This window comes from Notechis scutatus, chromosome 6 (genome assembly GCF_049901735.1).
Source record: "Notechis scutatus isolate UNSWTSFEM ecotype Mainland chromosome 6, rNotScu1.2, whole genome shotgun sequence".
NCBI lineage: Eukaryota > Metazoa > Chordata > Lepidosauria > Squamata > Elapidae > Notechis > Notechis scutatus.
In genome coordinates, this window is record NC_142014.1 from 70816688 (window position 1) to 70835895 (window position 19208).

Below are 19208 nucleotides of genomic sequence, written 5' to 3' on the forward strand. Positions count from 1 at the left end.
CTGTGTGCAATTCTTGGTAGGAATATAAATAGCTGGAAACCTCACTAGACATGTTGATTTTCTTCATCTATCGTAACGTTAAATCTCCTGTTAACAGTATTATTATTTTTCTTTCTGCCTATATTGCAATTCAGGTTTAGCAAGCTATATGTGCTGCAGTCCATAATTCCAAGAATGCCTCTGACTATGAAAAATCAGCAGGTCGTTTTTCACAGAATTGTGATGATGCTGATTGCTCAACAAAGCAACATCCAGCTGAACACAGGAAAATGCTTCCCCACTGGAGAAGGACGTAATTTGAACATTGTCAGAGGCAATTGAATTATTTGTTCATTAGGATGTGGTCCCCTCCCCCTTATTTCCTGGACGGAGCTCTTCTGCCACATTAACCAAAGCATTTGCCTTGGAGAGTAGGTACATACGGGAGGTTGCTAGCTGCACATAACAAGTTGCTAATCGTGGGGAAATTATAATGGCTTTTTCATGGTCCATTGTCATTTAGTTATCTACATGCAACGAGTACCCTCTATGTGCAAATGTCCCCATTAGCACAGGGGCATAAAAGGCCAATCTATTTATTTTGCAGTCTGCAATTGCTGCGGAGGTAAAAGGGCTAAGTACACATTACAGGCTAATGTGCTTAACTCTGTTCCAGTCCTGGTTTTTTAATCACTGAAACATCTTCAGTAGTAGGCAATTTAGGATGGACATGTAGCAGAGGTATGCTTAACTGCTTCCTGGTTTTGTCAATCTTGCCATTGGCATTTGATTTTATTTTTTTTGTCCCCTAATAGGATGGCAGAGAACATCTGAAATTCAGGGCATGAAATCTGTTTTGGCTAATCAGATTCTAGCAAAATCTAAAAGAAATCCTCCTAAAGTTAAGAACTCTTTGCTAATGGAACCAGTGAGATGGAGAAGTGATGGACTTCTGCTTTGCTGGAAATTTTTAGATACCAAAGAGAATCTTTCAGGGCTAACTTCATTCAGATTCTTGTGCTAAGCAACATGGGCTAAACACCCAATTCTAACTCTGATTCTATGACTCTGTACAGGTCTTCGGCTTAGGACTACAAGTGAGCCTGATTTTTTTGTTGATAAGCAAGAGTTGTTAAGTGAGTTTTAAATGAGTGTGTCTTTTGAAGTTGAGCCTTTTATTCTGATTTAATGTGATGGCTATTCAGCCATTTGATAAATTGTCTTCCTGAAGAATTTATGATTCAGAAAAATAATGAATGTGTTTGCTCACTGCCGATTTTCTTAAACGTATTTGTTTGTCTATCTGTCTATCCATCCATCCATCCATCCCATCCATCCATAAAGCTTTTCTTCCACAACAATTGAACACACACACACACACACACATACACACCAAATATGTGCCAGAATGCCTATTCCTTAGACCTAATGCCTATTACATAGAGCTTCGGGTACTATAAACATTTAGTTCTTCTATTAGAAAGTAGAACATATCACCTGTTTGGACCATGGTTGCTTTAATAAAACACACAGATGGAAGAGCGGGCGATGCATTACTGTTGAAAGTACCATATGTAGACAAACAGGGAGGCAGGCTTGAGGGTAACTCCAAGTTTGGAGACCAATGGAACATGGCGATAACCTGAAAGAAAACCAAGAAGACAACAATGCAAGCATGTTGAGCAAGAAACAACAGTGGAAAAAATGAACCATCCACATGGGCTTAGTGAATTAGATGGATCAACAGTCTGACTGTTACATCACCAGTGCTAGAAGGGACTTGGCCAAATAAAGAATTCATTCTATTCTATTCTATTCTATTCTATTCTATTCTATTCTATTCTATTCTAGTCTAGTCTAGTCTAGTCTAGTCTAGTCTAGTCTAGTCTGGTCTGGTCTAGTCTAGTCTGGTCTGGTCTAGTCTTATGTTACTGGAGTATGGCTTACGTGCACACTGTGGCACAATCAGAAATACACTTCCTCAGAAAAAAAAACATGTATGTTTACAAAATTTTAAGCAATTGTTCCTCTTTGTGTGGTTTCAACAATAGATCAATTTGATATAGATTTTTCAGAAGAACCCTCTTTCTATTTTCTCTGACTAACTTCATGCAGCAATACACAAGTATATATTTTATCATTGATTTTAGGTGCTCTGTGTTATTGATAAATAGATGTTTTCCCCTTCCATAATAACACTTGTAGATATTCTCTGACAGCACACCAAGTTTGTCATCTCATTAGAGTCTAAATATTTCATGATGCTTCATGCAGTGTGAAATTAGCTTAATATGTCTTTGGATATTTTATGATGATGGGCATGCAATATTACACCCAGGAAAATATTTTACAAATGGAATGTTATGCTTTTTGCAAGTATGTAATAACAGAAGAAATGAACTAGAGAACATGACTGATTTCCATCACACAAACTTAAATTCATTTCAAACACTCTTAGATAAAATACCTTCTCTTATTCTCTAAATCTAATTTTGGTTAATTTAAATGCCCCAAACAAGTCAGGGTATTTGTAAAACAATCAGGATCCAGTCTAATTCAGAATTAGGCAGAGGCTTAAATGTGCAAATTAATAAGTGTGCACTGTGATTTTTATAGACATAAAGGTATTCATTTATCTACTAGCTCAATACTCATGCTTTGCTACAAAACTATGTGGTTGGGCTTAGTTTTGGGGGAGGAAAATAAGAGGGAAAAAATTCTGCCTCTGCCTACCAGCATCCATCGGTATTCATCTGGCTAGCGTCCTGTCAATGTGTGAGAGAGTTGAAGGCTGTTTGGAAACTGAAACAGTATTTGCTGTGTGAGCAAGAAGGAGACAGCAAGGAGCCTGGGCATGACTTATCTCAACTGTTCTGTACTAAAGCTGCTTGGTGCTGTGAAACTAAAAGTGAAAGTGAAACTCCTCTGCTTGTGTTTTGCATTTGGAACAGATTTCTTTTCGGGTGGGAAGGGGGAGTAGAACTCCTTGGCATCAGAGCGTGTTAATAATAATATAGGAAATACTAATGCTCTGATGGTCATTTTGAAAAATCATTTCTTAGTGAGCACCTAGAAGCCAAGAGGAACATACGTGCCAAATGTCAACTTTGTAGGCTTTATGGTACTGGAGAGTTTGTGATGATGCGTGAGTGGTATTTTGCTTGTATATATACATTGATAGGTTATTTATTTATTTATTTCACTGTATCCCACCTTATTATCTTTACAGATAAGTCCCTGTGGTACACCTATCCAACACACCTTTGTCCTATTTTGCCAACAACAACCCTGTGAGGTAGACGGCACTGAGGGAGGGTGATAGGCCCAAGGTTCACCCAACTGTCTTTCATGGCTGAGGCTGGACTAGAACTCAAGTTTTCCCACTTTCTAGCCTGGTGCATTGACCACTAAACCAAACTGACTGTCTGTGTATAACTGAAGTTCCAGTTCAATCAAGAAAGGCAGCAAAGGATAACAAAGGGAATCCGAGTTTAATCTCCTCCTTTTGTAAATTTAAAAATATTCAAATCATGCTCACTCCTTTTTACCAGTGACTTATCTTTGTTCTATGTGCTGTCAACTTTTATTTTATTTTTTTATTATGGTTAAGGGCCTCAAAAGCTAGCATGAAATATAACTGAGCATTTCAATGGCTATTTTATTGGGCTGTGTATGTAATGTTAAATTCAAAGTAATATTTTATAACTTGCATTTGAAAAGGGGAGACAAACTTGTTTCCCGGAGCTCCTGGATGAATCATTTCTAGACAAGTTGATGGCTGGAAACTGGAAACTAGTTTGACTTCAGAAGGCTCCACATTAGAACAATGTCTGTGTATTAAATATGGTCTGACATTTTCCTATTCTCTAAATTCAGAGTATAATTTCTTCTCTTGGTTGTGATGTGTATTCTATTTTGTCTACTGATGAGCTAAAGACAGGAATAAGGTTTTCTGGTGCTTGCTGAACTGCTAATTCTAGAAGATCAAACACCAGTAAATCTGTAAATATTACAACAGATAGCAATAGCACTTAGACGTATACACTACTTTACAGTGCTTTACAGCCCTCTCTAAATAGTTTACAACGTCAGCCTATTGCCCCCAACAATCTGGATCCTCATTTTATGACCTCGGAAGGACGGAAGGCTGAGTCAACCTTGAGCCTGGTGAGATTCAAACTGCCAAATTGCAGGCAGCTGGCAGTCAGCAGAAGTAGCCTGAAGTACTGCATTCTAACCACTGCACCACCTCGATAATAACTGGGTATCAATATATAATCCCTTAAATGATCAATAGCTACAATAATTCATTATACTACAGCATGCGTGATCATAAACAAGAACCACAACTGGCAGGGTTCCTTACCAGAATGTAGAATCTAAATTTAGCATCCTTCACCACCTCTTAGCTTTTTAATTACCTAGCTACATTGTGAGCGAAAGCACACAAAGTTAAGAAAACTTCTGTAGAACACAATCTCACAACATAAACTCCCTTACATATGAACTAAAATCTGTGCTACAAAAGAGTGAATTAAAAATAATATTTTAGGTTAGGATGGGCAAAACATAGCCAGTCACTCTTGCTGAAGGACAACTTACATCATCCCTCTCAAATTTTGATCTTTGGGTTAAGGCACCAAGCTAGAAACTGGGAGATCGTGAGATCTAGTCCCACCTCATTGTTCCTTGTCTGGCCTTCAGATGCCTTGGAAAATAGGTTATTTCCTTCCACTCTCTGACAGGCTCTCAAATATTGGAACACTGCTATCATGTCATCCCTGGTCCTTCTCTTCACTAGACTAGCCATGCCCAGTTCTTGCAACCATTCTTGCAATGGGGAATGGAAGCAGGGATGGGATTCAAATTTTTTAACAACTGGTTCTGTGGGCGTGCCTTAGTTGGTGGCATGGCTTGGTGGTCATGTGACTGAGTGGACGTGGCTTGGTGGTCATGGTATTGGCTGGGCATGGCCAACTCAATATCACTCACATCGAGGCACGCATCTCCTCGCCTGGCCTCTCATGAGTGTGGGGATGCTGCAACAGTTGTAAGTGTGAAAAAGGGTCATAAGTCACAGTGGCATTGTAACTTTGAATGGTCACTCCACACAAGCAAAGTACCAGCAAAGGAAGGAAAAAAAACTCCAGAAAAGTTCCTGAGACAGGAAGTCTAGTCCTGCCAAGAATGTAATAAGGGTTAACGGAGAGGCAGTTTCTGTAAGCAACACCAGAATGTTTCCTTCCTGCTTTCCTTACAGGATTAGGCCAGTAATTTCATCTAACAACCGGTTCTCCGAACTGTTTAGAATGTTAACAACTGGTTCTAGCGAATAGGTGCGAACCTGTAGAATCCCACCCCTGAATGGAAGGATTTAAATTCCTTGCAATCATCTGGTCATTAGCAGTCTTTCTGAGAGTTGTGGAGGCCACTTGGAGGTTTATCTCAAAATCATCTGAATATTGCAAATGGATATGGAACCTTCTTGGAAATGCTGAAAGGACCATATTGTAAACAGGAGATGGATCAGGGGTGTCAAACTCAAAGCCCGGAGGCCGGATCTGGTGCATGGAGTGCTTTGAGCTGGCCCATGGGGTCACCCTGGAAACAGCAAAGGACTGGCCTGTGCCTCTGCCAGTGAAAATGGAGCTTGGGAGGCCCTCCCGATCTCCATTTTCACTGGCAGAGGGTTGCAGGAGGCCATTGCAGCCGAAAATGGAGCTCGGGAGCCCGTTTTCTCTGGCAGAGTGCTTGGGCCACCACAGGTGAGGTGCCCCCAATGCAAGTGACGTCAAGCTGGCCACACCCACCCTAGCCACACCTACTCCAGCCCCCCGAAGTCAAACACAACCCTGATGTGGCCCTCAATGAAACTGAGTTTGACACCCCTGAGATAGAAGGTGACATATCCCTCCCTCTCTGTTGAGAGAGGGCTGTCCAAATTTAATGTAGATGACCCCTTTCAAACCAGCAGTCCTGTCTGTCCAGAATGTGGGTTTTGCTGCCTTTGCTGAAGGAGCTTCTTGGATGAGAAGCGAAACATTCTTCAAAGAAAAACAAAGAAAGTCCAGTTGCCTCTTGAAAAAGCACCTTTGGGACAACCATGATCTGGATGACTGAGAATCTCCATAGACATTAATGGTAGGACTTTAAAATCAAATATTGTGCTGCCATGTTTTCTGCTACAGATGGTAATTCTCCTCACCTTACATTGTTCCTTGGATATATATATTTTTTAAAGGGCAGGCAACTGCTCGTTATCTCTTACTAGCAGGGTACCCATGCTTCACTACGAAACGATGTGATCGGGTTTAGTTTTTGAGGAGGAAAATAAGGGGGGGAAATTCTGCCTCTGCCTACCAGCATCCATTAGTATTCATCTGGTGAGCATCCTGTCAGTGTGTTTGGAAACTGAAACAGTATTTGCTGTGTGAACAAGGAGACAGCAAGGAGCCCGGGTGTGGCTTAGCTCAACTGTTCTGTACTAAAGCTGCTTGGTGCTGTGAAGCTAAAACTGAAACTGAAACTCCACTCCTCTACTTGTGTTTTGCATTTGGAACAGATTTATTTTCAGGGTGGGGAGGGGGAGTAGAACTCTTAGCATCAGAGCATGTTAATAATAATATAGGAAATACTAATGCTCTGATGGTCATTTTGAAAAATCCTTTCTTAGTGAGTACCTAGAAGCCAAGAGGAACATAATGTCAACTAAAAAAAAAATACTCCTTTGGTCTTCTTAGTTGCCAGCAGAAAGGGAGTGGGGGAAAGCAGTGCATTCCTTAAATGCCTTAGATAATCACCTTGGCAGCCCAAAGCTGTTCTCGTGCAAGAATATTACTGGAGAGCATGATTGATGATTCTTGGCTATGGATGTATCCCATTGGAGAATATACACCCAGGGGGTGGGGGAAAATGAATGATGTATTTTAGTGTTGGCTGCACCCAGCTAATGCCAACATGGCCACTCCTAATAAATCATTTTTTTTTTTACCCTGATGTGGCTAGAGACTTGTGATTTGAATGGGGGTAGATTTGTTGGAGCCCTGACACATAGGTGGCAAATTTCAAGTTTGTAGGCTTTACGGTTCTGGAGATTTTGTGATGATGCATGAGTGGTATTTTGCTTTTTTATATAATGTATATAGATTAGTCAGAAAACAATAGCCTTACCTTTATTCATGCTCAAAAGTGGCAAAGTAAATTGGCCAAGGAAGTCATTGGCAAGAACTGCCATCTGATCTTCTACCACAAAGCGTATTAAGGCAAGATCTGGAACTTGGACAGTAAAGGTGAATGTCTCATTCCATCTAGGGTTCAAAGCTGAAATAAACAGGGAAGAAAACTCTTTTCAACTTTAATCACAAGAAATGCTCTGAGTTTTGAAAACACCAAGGCACCCCCTTTTTTCCCCTTCAGTCCCTATTTCAGAACCTACATAGTTCTTCAATATATTTTTGTTAAACCTGACATCTAAAAAAACACAAAAGAGTTAAATTAAAACCCGAGATATTTTTTTAAATATTGGGACTTCTGCAACAGCATTGAAAAAAGTGACTTATAACCTGATCCTTACACTTATGAACATGGCAACATCACCTTGGTCACTTGATCAAAATTCAGAAACTTGGTAACTGGCATGCATTTTTAATAGTTACATTAAATATACCGATAGAGGAAAAGGTAATTGAAAAAAATATTTGAATGTGCAGAAATGAATAGATTAACACTAGAAATTAAAGAAAAAGAAGAATCTGAATATTGCATGGTATGGGACTTGTTTTATAAATGGCTAGAAAATGAAATTAATTAAAAGGGATTAGATGTATTTATAAAGCAATAAGAGAAACTAGTGTAATAGACATGCTTGAATATTACATATATATATATATATATATATATATATATATATATATATATATATATATATATATATATGTATGAGCGCTTGTGGTATTTTCCATCATTGTAGTTCTTTAAGTTGTAGCAACGTTTCAGCAGAACTCATCTGCCATCATCAGGCTTGTGTGTGTCGTGGTCAGATTCAGTGGTTTCAGATAAATTTGGGGCAGCTTTGCTGTGCCAGAATGGTTCTGCCCCAAATTTAAATCTGAAACCACTGTAAAGTTACCACAGACGACATAGAAGCTATGAGGATGCTGAATGTACAATATATATATATATAATACCCGAAACTTAAGAAAATATATATATATATATATATATATATATATATATATATATATATATATATATATATATATATATATATATAGGCCTTCAGCTTTGTTCGGGTATTTTCCCACGTCATAGTAGTGGTGCTTTTAAAGTTGTAGCAACGTTTCAGCAGAATCTCATCTGCCATCATCAGGCTTCTGTATTCTATATATATGAATGTGATTATTATTATATTGTTAAGAAGAATATTATTAGTAATTGTTAAGCACATGAAATATGTACCTAATCGACACACGATTGAAATGGAATGGATTTATTGTATGTTAAAAATAAATTTAAAAAATTAATTAAAAATATATATTTTAATGGTTACAGCATCCTGGGCTGATGTGATTACCAATTGCAACCTTCCCAGTTGGCTTCTGAGAAATGAAGTCAGTAGGGGAGTCAGATTTGTTTAATGGCCGCATGATTTGCTTACCAACTGTGCAAAAAAGGTTGTAAAATTGAATGTGATTCCAATAACAACTGCCTTGGTTAATATGGAAATTTTGGTCCCATTATGGTTGTAAGTTAAGGACTACCTGTATTGTAATTTTTTCCCCTAGGGCAGTACAGTTTTACACAATTATATCCTAATGTGCATTTCTTGATTCCAGCCAGTGGTGGTATTCAATTTTTTTTACTAGTGGATTTGTGGCTGTGGCTAGATGGGTATGGCTTGGTGGGCATGGCAGGGGTAGGATACTGTAAAATCTCCATTACCCCACCCCACCCCACTAACCTGCTTTCCAGCTCTGTTCTCCTGTGCAAGGCAACAAAAGAAGACCCAGCCAATCAGCTGGGACTCAGAAGGCAGAGAATAGATGGGGGCGGGGCCAGTCAGAGGTGGGATTTGCCGGTTCTCTGAGCTAATCAAAATTTCTGTTACCAGTTCTCCAGAACCTGTCAGAACTGGCTGAATACCACCTCTTTTTCCATCATATCCTTTTTTTCAAGGGGCTTCATCTTAATGAATTGTGTGTGTGGGGGGGGTATGGATATTTTCCCTAATTTAGGTCTGCCTGAGGTACAAACTGCACTATAAACTAAATGTCAATGTTGTGTCAATGTTAAACTACTTTCATGGTGTGCATAACTTAAAGATTTAATCTATGGTAATATAAAATAATGTATATTTATGGCTCATTATTCTGTTATTCTTTAAGACTCTTCAACTGTTTGGCACAACAACAAATAAGAACTTTGATCAGGGATTATTTAAATAAAATAACAGCAATCCCTCTTATTCCAAAATGTGTGACCTACTAGAATAACCAAATACCTATAAATTCAGCAATTTTCTATCTCTTCTCTGCTTATCATCCAAATTTTTAAAAATGGGGATATCTTTGGAAATGTTACAAAAATAAACTTCTTCCATTGGTGAACACTATGTTTGTATAATGTTACAAACTTTGCATTGAAATATGATGTATTACAATACAAAATAATGGCAATCGGGTTAAAATCAACCCTGTTACTGAAAGTTGCATACAAAAATGAGTATTAGTAATAGCCATGCATTATACATATAGAATTCATTAGAAATTTAATGAATAAATAATAATTATAATTTTATTTGTAACAACAATGTATTGTTGTTAGTATGTAAACTTATGTATTGTAAACAGTATGTATTTCAGAAAGTTCTGTGTAAACCATTCCCCCAAAAAAAAATATGCATTTGAAAACCCCTATTAATTAAAAAAACCTGAAGAACATTTGATGTAATAGAAAAAAAATAAGGTAATATATGCAATATTGTAATTGACAGAATTTAGCCAGTTCCGTGCATTCTTAACTCTGATAGGCTTTACAGATTATTGAATTAACTCTCACAACTTTCTATTTCATTCAACTTACCATTATTCTTTATGACAGAAGTCTGCCGTTTTGTCATATCCGCTGGAACACCATGAATTTCTATTTTGACTAAAGGATCAGCCTTGTTACTTTTGGAAAGATTACTTGGAGGCAGTTGATAGCCACTAATAATCTGGAGAAAAGACATGTATGTTGGTATGCATCCATATAGTCATGCTGGATTATATCAGTGCACAACTAATTATCCAACTGTTGCCAGGCACAAGAAGTCAGGAGCCAGCGTGCAGTTCAAAAGAACTGTGGGTTTATTTCATGCTACCTATATACCAGAATCTGATCTACTAATGGTCAAGGCAAAAGTTTCTGGGTGTTACCATAAAAGATGACCTGACCTGGGGTGCTCACATTGCAGCACTGGTCAAAAGGGCCCAGCAGAGATGAAAACTTCTCAGAAAACAACAACTGAATGAAAAACTGCTGGTGACCTTCTACCACTGCATCATAGAGAGTATCTTAACTTACTGCACCTGGGTATGATTTGCCAATTGCACAGTGGCAGATAGGAAAGCACTCCAGAGGGTTAACGTCATTGCCCAGAAGATCGTTGATTGCCTTCTCCCCTCTTTGGAAGAGCTTTATAGTTCCCGCTACCTTAAGAAAGCTCAAAACATTCTCAAAGATCCATCTCATCCTGGGAACCCCTTTTTTTGAACTATTACCATCTGGCAGACGGTACAGGATAATAAAAACAAGGACCAATAGGTGAAAAACAGCTTCTATCCCAGGGCAGTAACTCTGTTGAATTCTACTGTATAGTGTAGTGTTGGTGAGGTGTTGGAGGTTTTCAATTCAGTGTGTGGAGTGTGAAGGATGTGTGTTTGTGTTTATTTTCATGGTCATGATATGCACTAAAGATGGTGTTTGATTTCGTTGTACGAGGTGCAATGACAATAAAGTAAACTAAATGGCACCAGATAACGGACTTCAAGGGGTGGGATTTAAATCTCTTATGGGGCATACTCTTATGGGGGCATTTCCAACTGCAGTTGCTAAATGAGGACCATCTATATAATAATATTTAGCTTTGAAACATGATTTGAAACTTGATTCAAGACTCCAAATTGATTCTGCATTTACCTGACCCTTGAGCTCAGATTGGTCATCTCCTACAATTGCACAATCCTGGGTATTTTCATACATGAATAGACATCCCCTCCCACTAGCCATGTGAAGATAAAAGTGAACCCAGAATTCACCTAATCAATAGTTCCTTCCTCCCTCTGCTTTCTGCAAGGGAGAGTTTGGTGGATATCATGGTATCTGGGAATGACTTTGGGAGGCAGGGCAAAGAGACACAACCAAGGGAACAGATAGATACAAGGTAGCTGAGCCCACAGCAGGAATGTGGGGAAGATAAGAGACTCAGAAGAAACCCTCCCTGGTTTCATCGGCTGTAAAGACGATAGGAGGAGAAGCACTTTCAGACTTGGAATTGTGCATACAACAGAATAATAGGGTTGGAAGGGACCTTGAGTCTTCTAGTCCAGGAGTCTCAACCTTGGCAACTTTAAGACTTGTGGACTTCAACTCCCAGAATTCTGGGAGTTGAAGTCCACATGTCTTAAAGTTGCCATGGTTGGAAACCCCTATTCTAGCTTCTAGCCCCTGTATCATTCCAAACACATAGCTGTCCAGTCTTGTTGCAGGGGTCCCCAAACGGTTTGCACCGGGTCGCATGAACAAGCCTTACCGGGTCGCTGGTTGCTGGCGCCGCCATCTTTTTGGTAAAAAAGCAATTTTTCGTCAAAAAGATTACTTGGTGAGCTTTTCCGGGTAAGCCATTTCTACCGAAAAAATGCGCTGGCCGCCATTTTTGAGCGAAAAATCACTCCGGTGACGTCACCGGAAGTGATTTTTCATCAAAAAGATGGCGGCGTTAAAATCAACCCTGTTACTGAAAGTTGCATACAAAAATGAGTATTAGTAATAGCCATGCATTATACATATAGAATTCATTAGAAATTTAATGAATAAATAATAATTATAATTTTATTTGTAACAACAATGTATTGTTGTTAGTATGTAAACTTATGTATTGTAAACAGTATGTATTTCAGAAAGTTCTGTGTAAACCATTCCCCCCCAAAAAAAATATGCATTTGAAAACCCCTATTAATTAAAAAAACCTGAAGAACATTTGATGTAATAGAAAAAAAATAAGGTAATATATGCAATATTGTAATTGACAGAATTTAGCCAGTTCCGTGCATTCTTAACTCTGATAGGCTTTACAGATTATTGAATTAACTCTCACAACTTTCTATTTCATTCAACTTACCATTATTCTTTATGACAGAAGTCTGCCGCTTTGTCATATCCGCTGGAACACCATGAATTTCTATTTTGACTAAAGGATCAGCCTTGTTACTTTTGGAAAGATTACTTGGAGGCAGTTGATAGCCACTAATAATCTGGAGAAAAGACATGTATGTTGGTATGCATCCATATAGTCATGCTGGATTATATCAGTGCACAACTAATTATCCAACTGTTGCCAGGCACAAGAAGTCAGGAGCCAGCGTGCAGTTCAAAAGAACTGTGGGTTTATTTCATGCTACCTATATACCAGAATCTGATCTACTAATGGTCAAGGCAAAAGTTTCTGGGTGTTACCATAAAAGATGACCTGACCTGGGGTGCTCACATTGCAGCACTGGTCAAAAGGGCCCAGCAGAGATGAAAACTTCTCAGAAAACAATAACTGAATGAAAAACTGCTGGTGACCTTCTACCACTGCACCATAGAGAGTATCTTAACTTACTGCACCTGGGTATGATTTGCCAATTGCACAGTGGCAGATAGGAAAGCACTCCAGAGGGTTAACGCCATTGCCCAGAAGATCGTTGATTGCCTTCTCCCTCTTGGAAGAGCTTTATAGTTCCCGCCACCTTAAGAAAGCTCAAAACATTCTCAAAGATCCATCTCATCCTGGGAACCCCTTTTTTTGAACTATTACCATCTGGCAGACGGTACAGGATAATAAAAACAAGGACCAATAGGTGAAAAACAGCTTCTATCCCAGGGCAGTAACTCTGTTGAATTCTACTGTATAGTGTAGTGTTGGTGAGGTGTTGGAGGTTTTCAATATCAATATCAATATCAATAGTTTCCTATCAAATCCAGTACCTGTCAATAGTGGTGTCCCCCATGGCAGTGTTCTAGGACCAACTCTCTTCATACTCTACATAAACGACCTCTGTGATCATATTAAGAGCAATTGCGTTCTCTTCGCTGATGATGTAAAGCTGTTCAATACCACAGACAATACTGCTACCCTACAAAAAGATCTTGACTATGTATCTGAATGGTCAAACAAATGGCAACTTCAAATCTCAACAAATAAATGCTCTGTCTTACATATTGGCAAAAAAAATCAGAAAATAAAATACAAGCTGAATAGTCAAGATCTTGTTGATGACCCAAGCTCTGTAAAGGACCTTGGAATACTCATCTCTAATTATCTAAGTGCTAGAGCCCACTGCAACTACATAGCCAAAAAGGCATTAAGAGTTGTTAACCTAATCCTACGTAGCTTTTTCTCTGGTAATATCACACTACTAACCAGAGCATACAAAACATTTGCTAGACCAATACTCGAATACAGTTCATCAGTCTGGTACCCTCATTACGTATCTAATATTAGCACAATTGAGAAAGTCCAGAAATATTTCACAAGAAGAGTTCTCCACTCTTCTACTCGTAGAATATCTTATGCCACCAGACTTGAAATTCTAGAACTAGAAAACCTTGAATTACGCCGTCTTCGGTCTGACCTAAGCATGGTATATAAAATCATACATTGCAATGTCCTACCTGTCAATGAATACTTCAGCTTCAACCATAACAACACAAGAGCACACAATAGATACAAACTCAAAGTAAACCGCACCAAACTTGATTGCAGGAAATACGACTTCAGCAATAGAGTGGTCAATGTCTGGAATACTCTACCCGACTCTGTAGTCTCTTCCCCAAACCCCAAAAACTTTAACCTTAGACTGTCTACTATTGACCTCACCCCTTTCCTAAGAGGTCTGTAGGGGGCGTGCATAAGCGCACCAACGTGCCTACCGTCCCTGTCCTATTGTTTCTCTTATTCTTTTATTTTTCTTATATGTACCCATTTCATGTATTCACAACTATGTATACACTTATACTTATTATCTTGTAAAAAATTGGCAAATCAAATAAATAAATAAATAAATAAATAAATTCAGTGTGTGGAGTGTGAAGGATGTGTGTTTGTGTTTATTTTCATGGTCATGATATGCACTAAAGATGGTGTTTGATTTCGTTGTACGAGGTGCAATGACAATAAAGTAAACTAAATGGCACCAGATAACGGACTTCAAGGGGGTGGGATTTAAATCTCTTATGGGGGCATACTCTTATGGGGGCATTTCCAACTGCAGTTGCTAAATGAGGACCATCTATATAATAATATTTAGCTTTGAAACATGATTTGAAACTTGATTCAAGACTCCAAATTGATTCTGCATTTACCTGACCCTTGAGCTCAGATTGGTCATCTCTTACAATTGCACAATCCTGGGTATTTTCATACATGAATAGACATCCCCTCCCACTAGCCATGTGAAGATAAAAGTGAACCCAGAATTCACCTAATCAATAGTTCCTTCCTCCCTCTGCTTTCTGCAAGGGAGAGTTTGGTGGATATCATGGTATCTGGGAATGACTTTGGGAGGCAGGGCAAAGAGACACAACCAAGGGAACAGATAGATACAAGGTAGCTGAGCCCACAGCAGGAATGTGGGGAAGATAAGAGACTCAGAAGAAACCCTCCCTGGTTTCATCGGCTGTAAAGACGATAGGAGGGGAGAAGCACTTTCAGACTTGGAATTGTGCATACAACAGAATAATAGGGTTGGAAGGGACCTTGGAGTCTTCTAGTCCAGGAGTCTCCAACCTTGGCAACTTTAAGACTTGTGGACTTCAACTCCCAGAATTCTGGGAGTTGAAGTCCACATGTCTTAAAGTTGCCATGGTTGGAAACCCCTATTCTAGTCTAGCCCCCTGTATCATTCCAAACACATAGCTGTCCAGTCTCTTGTTGCAGGGGTCCCCAACCGCCGGTCCGCGGACCGGTGCCGGTCATGGAACAAGCCTTACCGGGTCGCTGGTTGCTGGCGCCGCCATCTTTTTGGTAAAAAAGCAATTTTTCGTCAAAAAGATGGCGGCGCTAGCGCTTGGTGAGCTTTTCCGGCAGAAAGCCATTTCTACCGAAAAAGCTCACCTTGATGGCGCTCGCCATTTTTGAAAAAATCACTCCGGTGACGTCACCGGAAGTGATTTTTCATCAAAAAGATGGCGGCGCCCAGCTGACGCCGGAACGGCCGCTGGCGCCCAGCTGATGCCGGAACCGGGCGCGGCGTCGAAAAGGTTGGGGATCCCTGTCTTGTTGGATACCTTGAGTGATGGAGCACTCAGAAATTCTGGAGGTAATGCATTCCACTGGTTAATTGCTCTCACTGTCAGGAAATTTCTTTTTAGTTCTAGGTTTGATCTCTAATGATCTTCCACCCATTACTTCTAGTCTCGGGTGCTTTGGAGACTAGTCAACCCTCAGGTACTGGAAGACTTGATCACATGATCCCTAGTCCTTCTATTCATTAGACTAGACATACCTAGTTCCCTCAATTGTTCATAATATGGTTTAGCATCCTGTTTTCCCCCCACCCCAAATAGTCTTTCTTGCTCTTCTGTATGTTCCTTCTATAGTCTCAACATCTTTGTGTGTTGTGGTCATCAGAACTGGATGCAGTATTCCAAGGGTGGTCTCACCACTGCAGTGTAAAGCATACAGTTCTTCAGAAGTTGATCATGAGCTTCTTAAGAAGATCAGCAAAAGTAGAGAAATTATCTTGAGAGAAAATACCCTAAGGTCCTTTGCCTACTGCAGAGATGAAAAGCTGTGTGCCCATCCTTGAGTAAATAAATAAGTACCAGAATGAAAATGAGTTGTCGCCATTGCTAGTTCCTATCTGACCTCTAATGCCTCAATTCCCAGTCACTGACAGTCATCTGACACCCTTCATAGGTCAAAAAAGCCAAACAGATTTTGCACACACGGAGATTGTCCTTAGATAGGGCTGGAATAAGGTAGAAGAATGTGAACCAATACTGATAAGGATGACAGTCTCACTGGTGGCCAGGATGAGACAAAAGCGGAAGGGTTAAGAGGAAGCCAAGCAGTTTTGTGGTGTAGATAGGGGCAAGTGAGGAACAGCCATCTACTTGGAACTCCCAACATCTGTCAGCCAGATGTTTCTGAGAAGCCCATCAGTTACATGAATCCAGAAGACATCTTCTGTTCTCGGTCTTCTATAGCAGTTTTGTGGTGTAGATAGGGGCAAGTGAGGAACAGCCATCTACTTGGAACTCCCAACATCTGTCAGCCAGATGTTTCTGAGAAGCCCATCAGTTACATGAATCCAGAAGACATCTTCTGTTCTCAGTCTTCTATACCTGGAATATACTGCTTTTCAACGTATAGCCTTTTCTTAAAAATACCTGTTGAGAATCCAATTCTCCAAGACTTTATTTAATCTCCTATACTGGTGTCCTTCTCCAGTCTTGATGGTGATGAACTCCAAAATTAAAAATGCATTCAGTGAAAGAACACTTCTTTTTTAAAAATTATCTTGAATGGATTGCCTATCAATTTAACTAAATTGGGATTGTGCGTGCAGGATAAAAATTCTAAAATGAGTTCTAGAATGGCATTTAATAAAAGATTGAAGCAACATTTTATGCAAGCTTGGCAACTGAACACTTCACTCCTAACCAGATGAATGTGATTCTTCAAAATACTCTTCACTCTAGAAGAGTATTTTGAAGAATCACATTCATCTGGTTAGGAGTGAAGTGTTCTGCAACCCAACAGGACAGACACAGACTTCAGAGGATAATTAGGACTGCAGAAAAACAACAATTACTACCAACCTGCCTTCAATCAAAGCAAAGCCATCCACTGGTAAGGAATTAGTGATCTTTTCCTTGTGACAATTCTTCATTATCTGGATGCTTTACAACATGGTGAGGCCAAATATGCTAACTAAAATATATTCCTCTACTTTCCAAAGAATTAAATGTCAGCTTAATAAATGTATAGGCCTATTCTCCAAACCTGAGGGCAGAACAAGAAGTAACATATGGAAGCTTATCAAAGAGAGATCCAATCTAGAATTAGGTTGAGAGTGAGAGCAGTTAATCAGTGGAATGACTTGCCTCCAGAAGTTGTGCATGCTCCGTCACAGGAGGCTTCTAAGAAAAAATTGGACAGCCATTTGTCTGGGTCTCCTGCTTGAGCAGGGGTTTGGACCAGAGATCCCTTCCAACTCTGTTGTTCTCTAGTCTATGGGTCTATTCAGGAGAAGAGAATCCTGGGAAAGAGATATCAGATGTATTTTTGAAGGCAACGTAGGCCTTCAAATGACAGCTTAATTGTAGAAGTATAACTTTCTCAGACTTTTCTAGTCAAATGTTTTAGTGGTAGCTGAGTTCATAAGATCAAGGAATTGTTCCTTAGATAGGTTGAAGTTTCCATGAAACTGTCTTACCTTTATTGTTAGCGTAATGGGATTATACCTATCGGTAACGTTAAATGGGTCAAAAGCAGAGTCTCTTCTTCTTAAGAATTCTGGTTTCACAAGGTAACCAGAGCCTCCATTGTCCAAAAATTTTCCAATGAGTAAATCCATCTGCACACCCGGTGTTTGGAAATTTAAGGCAACTGTAGGAAAAAAATAAAAATTAAAGCAAAACATATTTCTCTTTTTCAAATATTTTTTTAATTTCATTTCCAAAGTTAAAATACAACCTTCAGACAGAAAAAAGGAAACAAAAACAAATCAAACTAAGAAAAACAACTAATTGTGCAAAAAAAAAACCAAAGAAATTATACATAAATTATCTCCCCTAGTTGAATACTAATAAATATATTTCAACAGTAATAGTCCCATATCCCCACTCTTGCAAAACAGGTGTATAATTTATAAACTCCCCAGCTATTTACCCAGATAATTGACCTACAATCAATGTACTGTAAAAAAAAAAGTTAATAGGTAATTGACAAAAGCCTAAACTTCAAAACACCCTGTTAATAATCTATAATTGTATTTCATATGCAGAAAGTCCACAACAGTTTTTAACCTACCATAAATCCCTGCAGTTATTCTCTCTGAATTATCCAAGATCCAATATCTTCAATTGATTCTTAATAATATTTTTTTCCCTTATAATTATAATTGAGATATTTCCAAACAATTGTGTTGTGACCTAGGCTTCCCAAGATCATGAAGCAGACTCCTAGTCCCGATAAAACCCTTTTTTATTTAGGTTAAAGTGAATTCCTCTCCAGCAAAGTCCTGGCAAACAGTCTTTCATGAGATTTCACAACTACAGACCTTTATCATGCTTGGAGAGTTGCCAGGCCAATATCTTTCAAATGCTACGTGTCTGAAAATTACTTGGCAAGAAGTCAGGAACAGATCTTCACCCTAATGAATTGAACTGTCTCTTGCAAACACCACTCCCCTTTCACTCCTCTTTATTCCCTATGGGAGGGGCCATTCACCATCCACCTATGCCCTTATTCCTGATTTGTCAGCATAGGAATCCAAAGGGCTGGAATGATAGAAGCGAGGTCAGTGGGGGAAATCACCATAAAGATCCTCATCAAAGAGAAATGGCCTACAGGGGGAAACAGAAATGGCCTAGGGGGAACATTTTCAAGTGGTGAGGTAAGGGGCTGCCATAAAGAAGAGGGGATCAACCTATCCTCCAAAGTATCTGAAGGTAGAACAAGAAGCAATGGATGGAAACTAATCAAGAAGAGAACCAACCTAGAAACAAGAAGAAATTTCCTGATAGTGAGAACAATTGATCAGTGGGGTTGCCTTCAGAAGTTGTGGGTGCTCCATCACTGGAACCTTTTAAGAAGAGATTCCTGAGAAGGAAGTTGCACTAGAAAACCTCCAACCCCCTCTGTTATTCTGTTATTCTGGGGGATTCTCATCCCACCAGCCTAAGAGTCACCTGTATGGGGATGTAGGATCAAGTGTCCTTCCTATAATTGGGCTTGCAATTGCTTGTTTATTTTGGAGTAC

The 19208-nt window shown here is 39.3% G+C and overlaps 1 protein-coding gene across 1 annotated transcript in view; it reads right to left on the reverse strand.

Moving 5' to 3' along the window:
• Positions 1-1532: 1532 nt before the first annotated feature.
• The window catches only part of LOC113419363 (1-phosphatidylinositol 4,5-bisphosphate phosphodiesterase zeta-1), a 51815-nt gene continuing 34139 nt past the window's right edge, over positions 1533-19208 (reverse strand). Inside the window, exons 9-12 of the mRNA XM_087969131.1 lie at positions 17661-17833; positions 12359-12491; positions 7150-7299; positions 1533-1621 (exon numbers count right to left, since the gene is read on the reverse strand). Coding sequence (XP_087825257.1) covers positions 1533-1621; positions 7150-7299; positions 12359-12491; positions 17661-17833 — 545 coding nt within the window. The remainder of the gene's footprint in view (positions 1622-7149; positions 7300-12358; positions 12492-17660; positions 17834-19208) is intronic.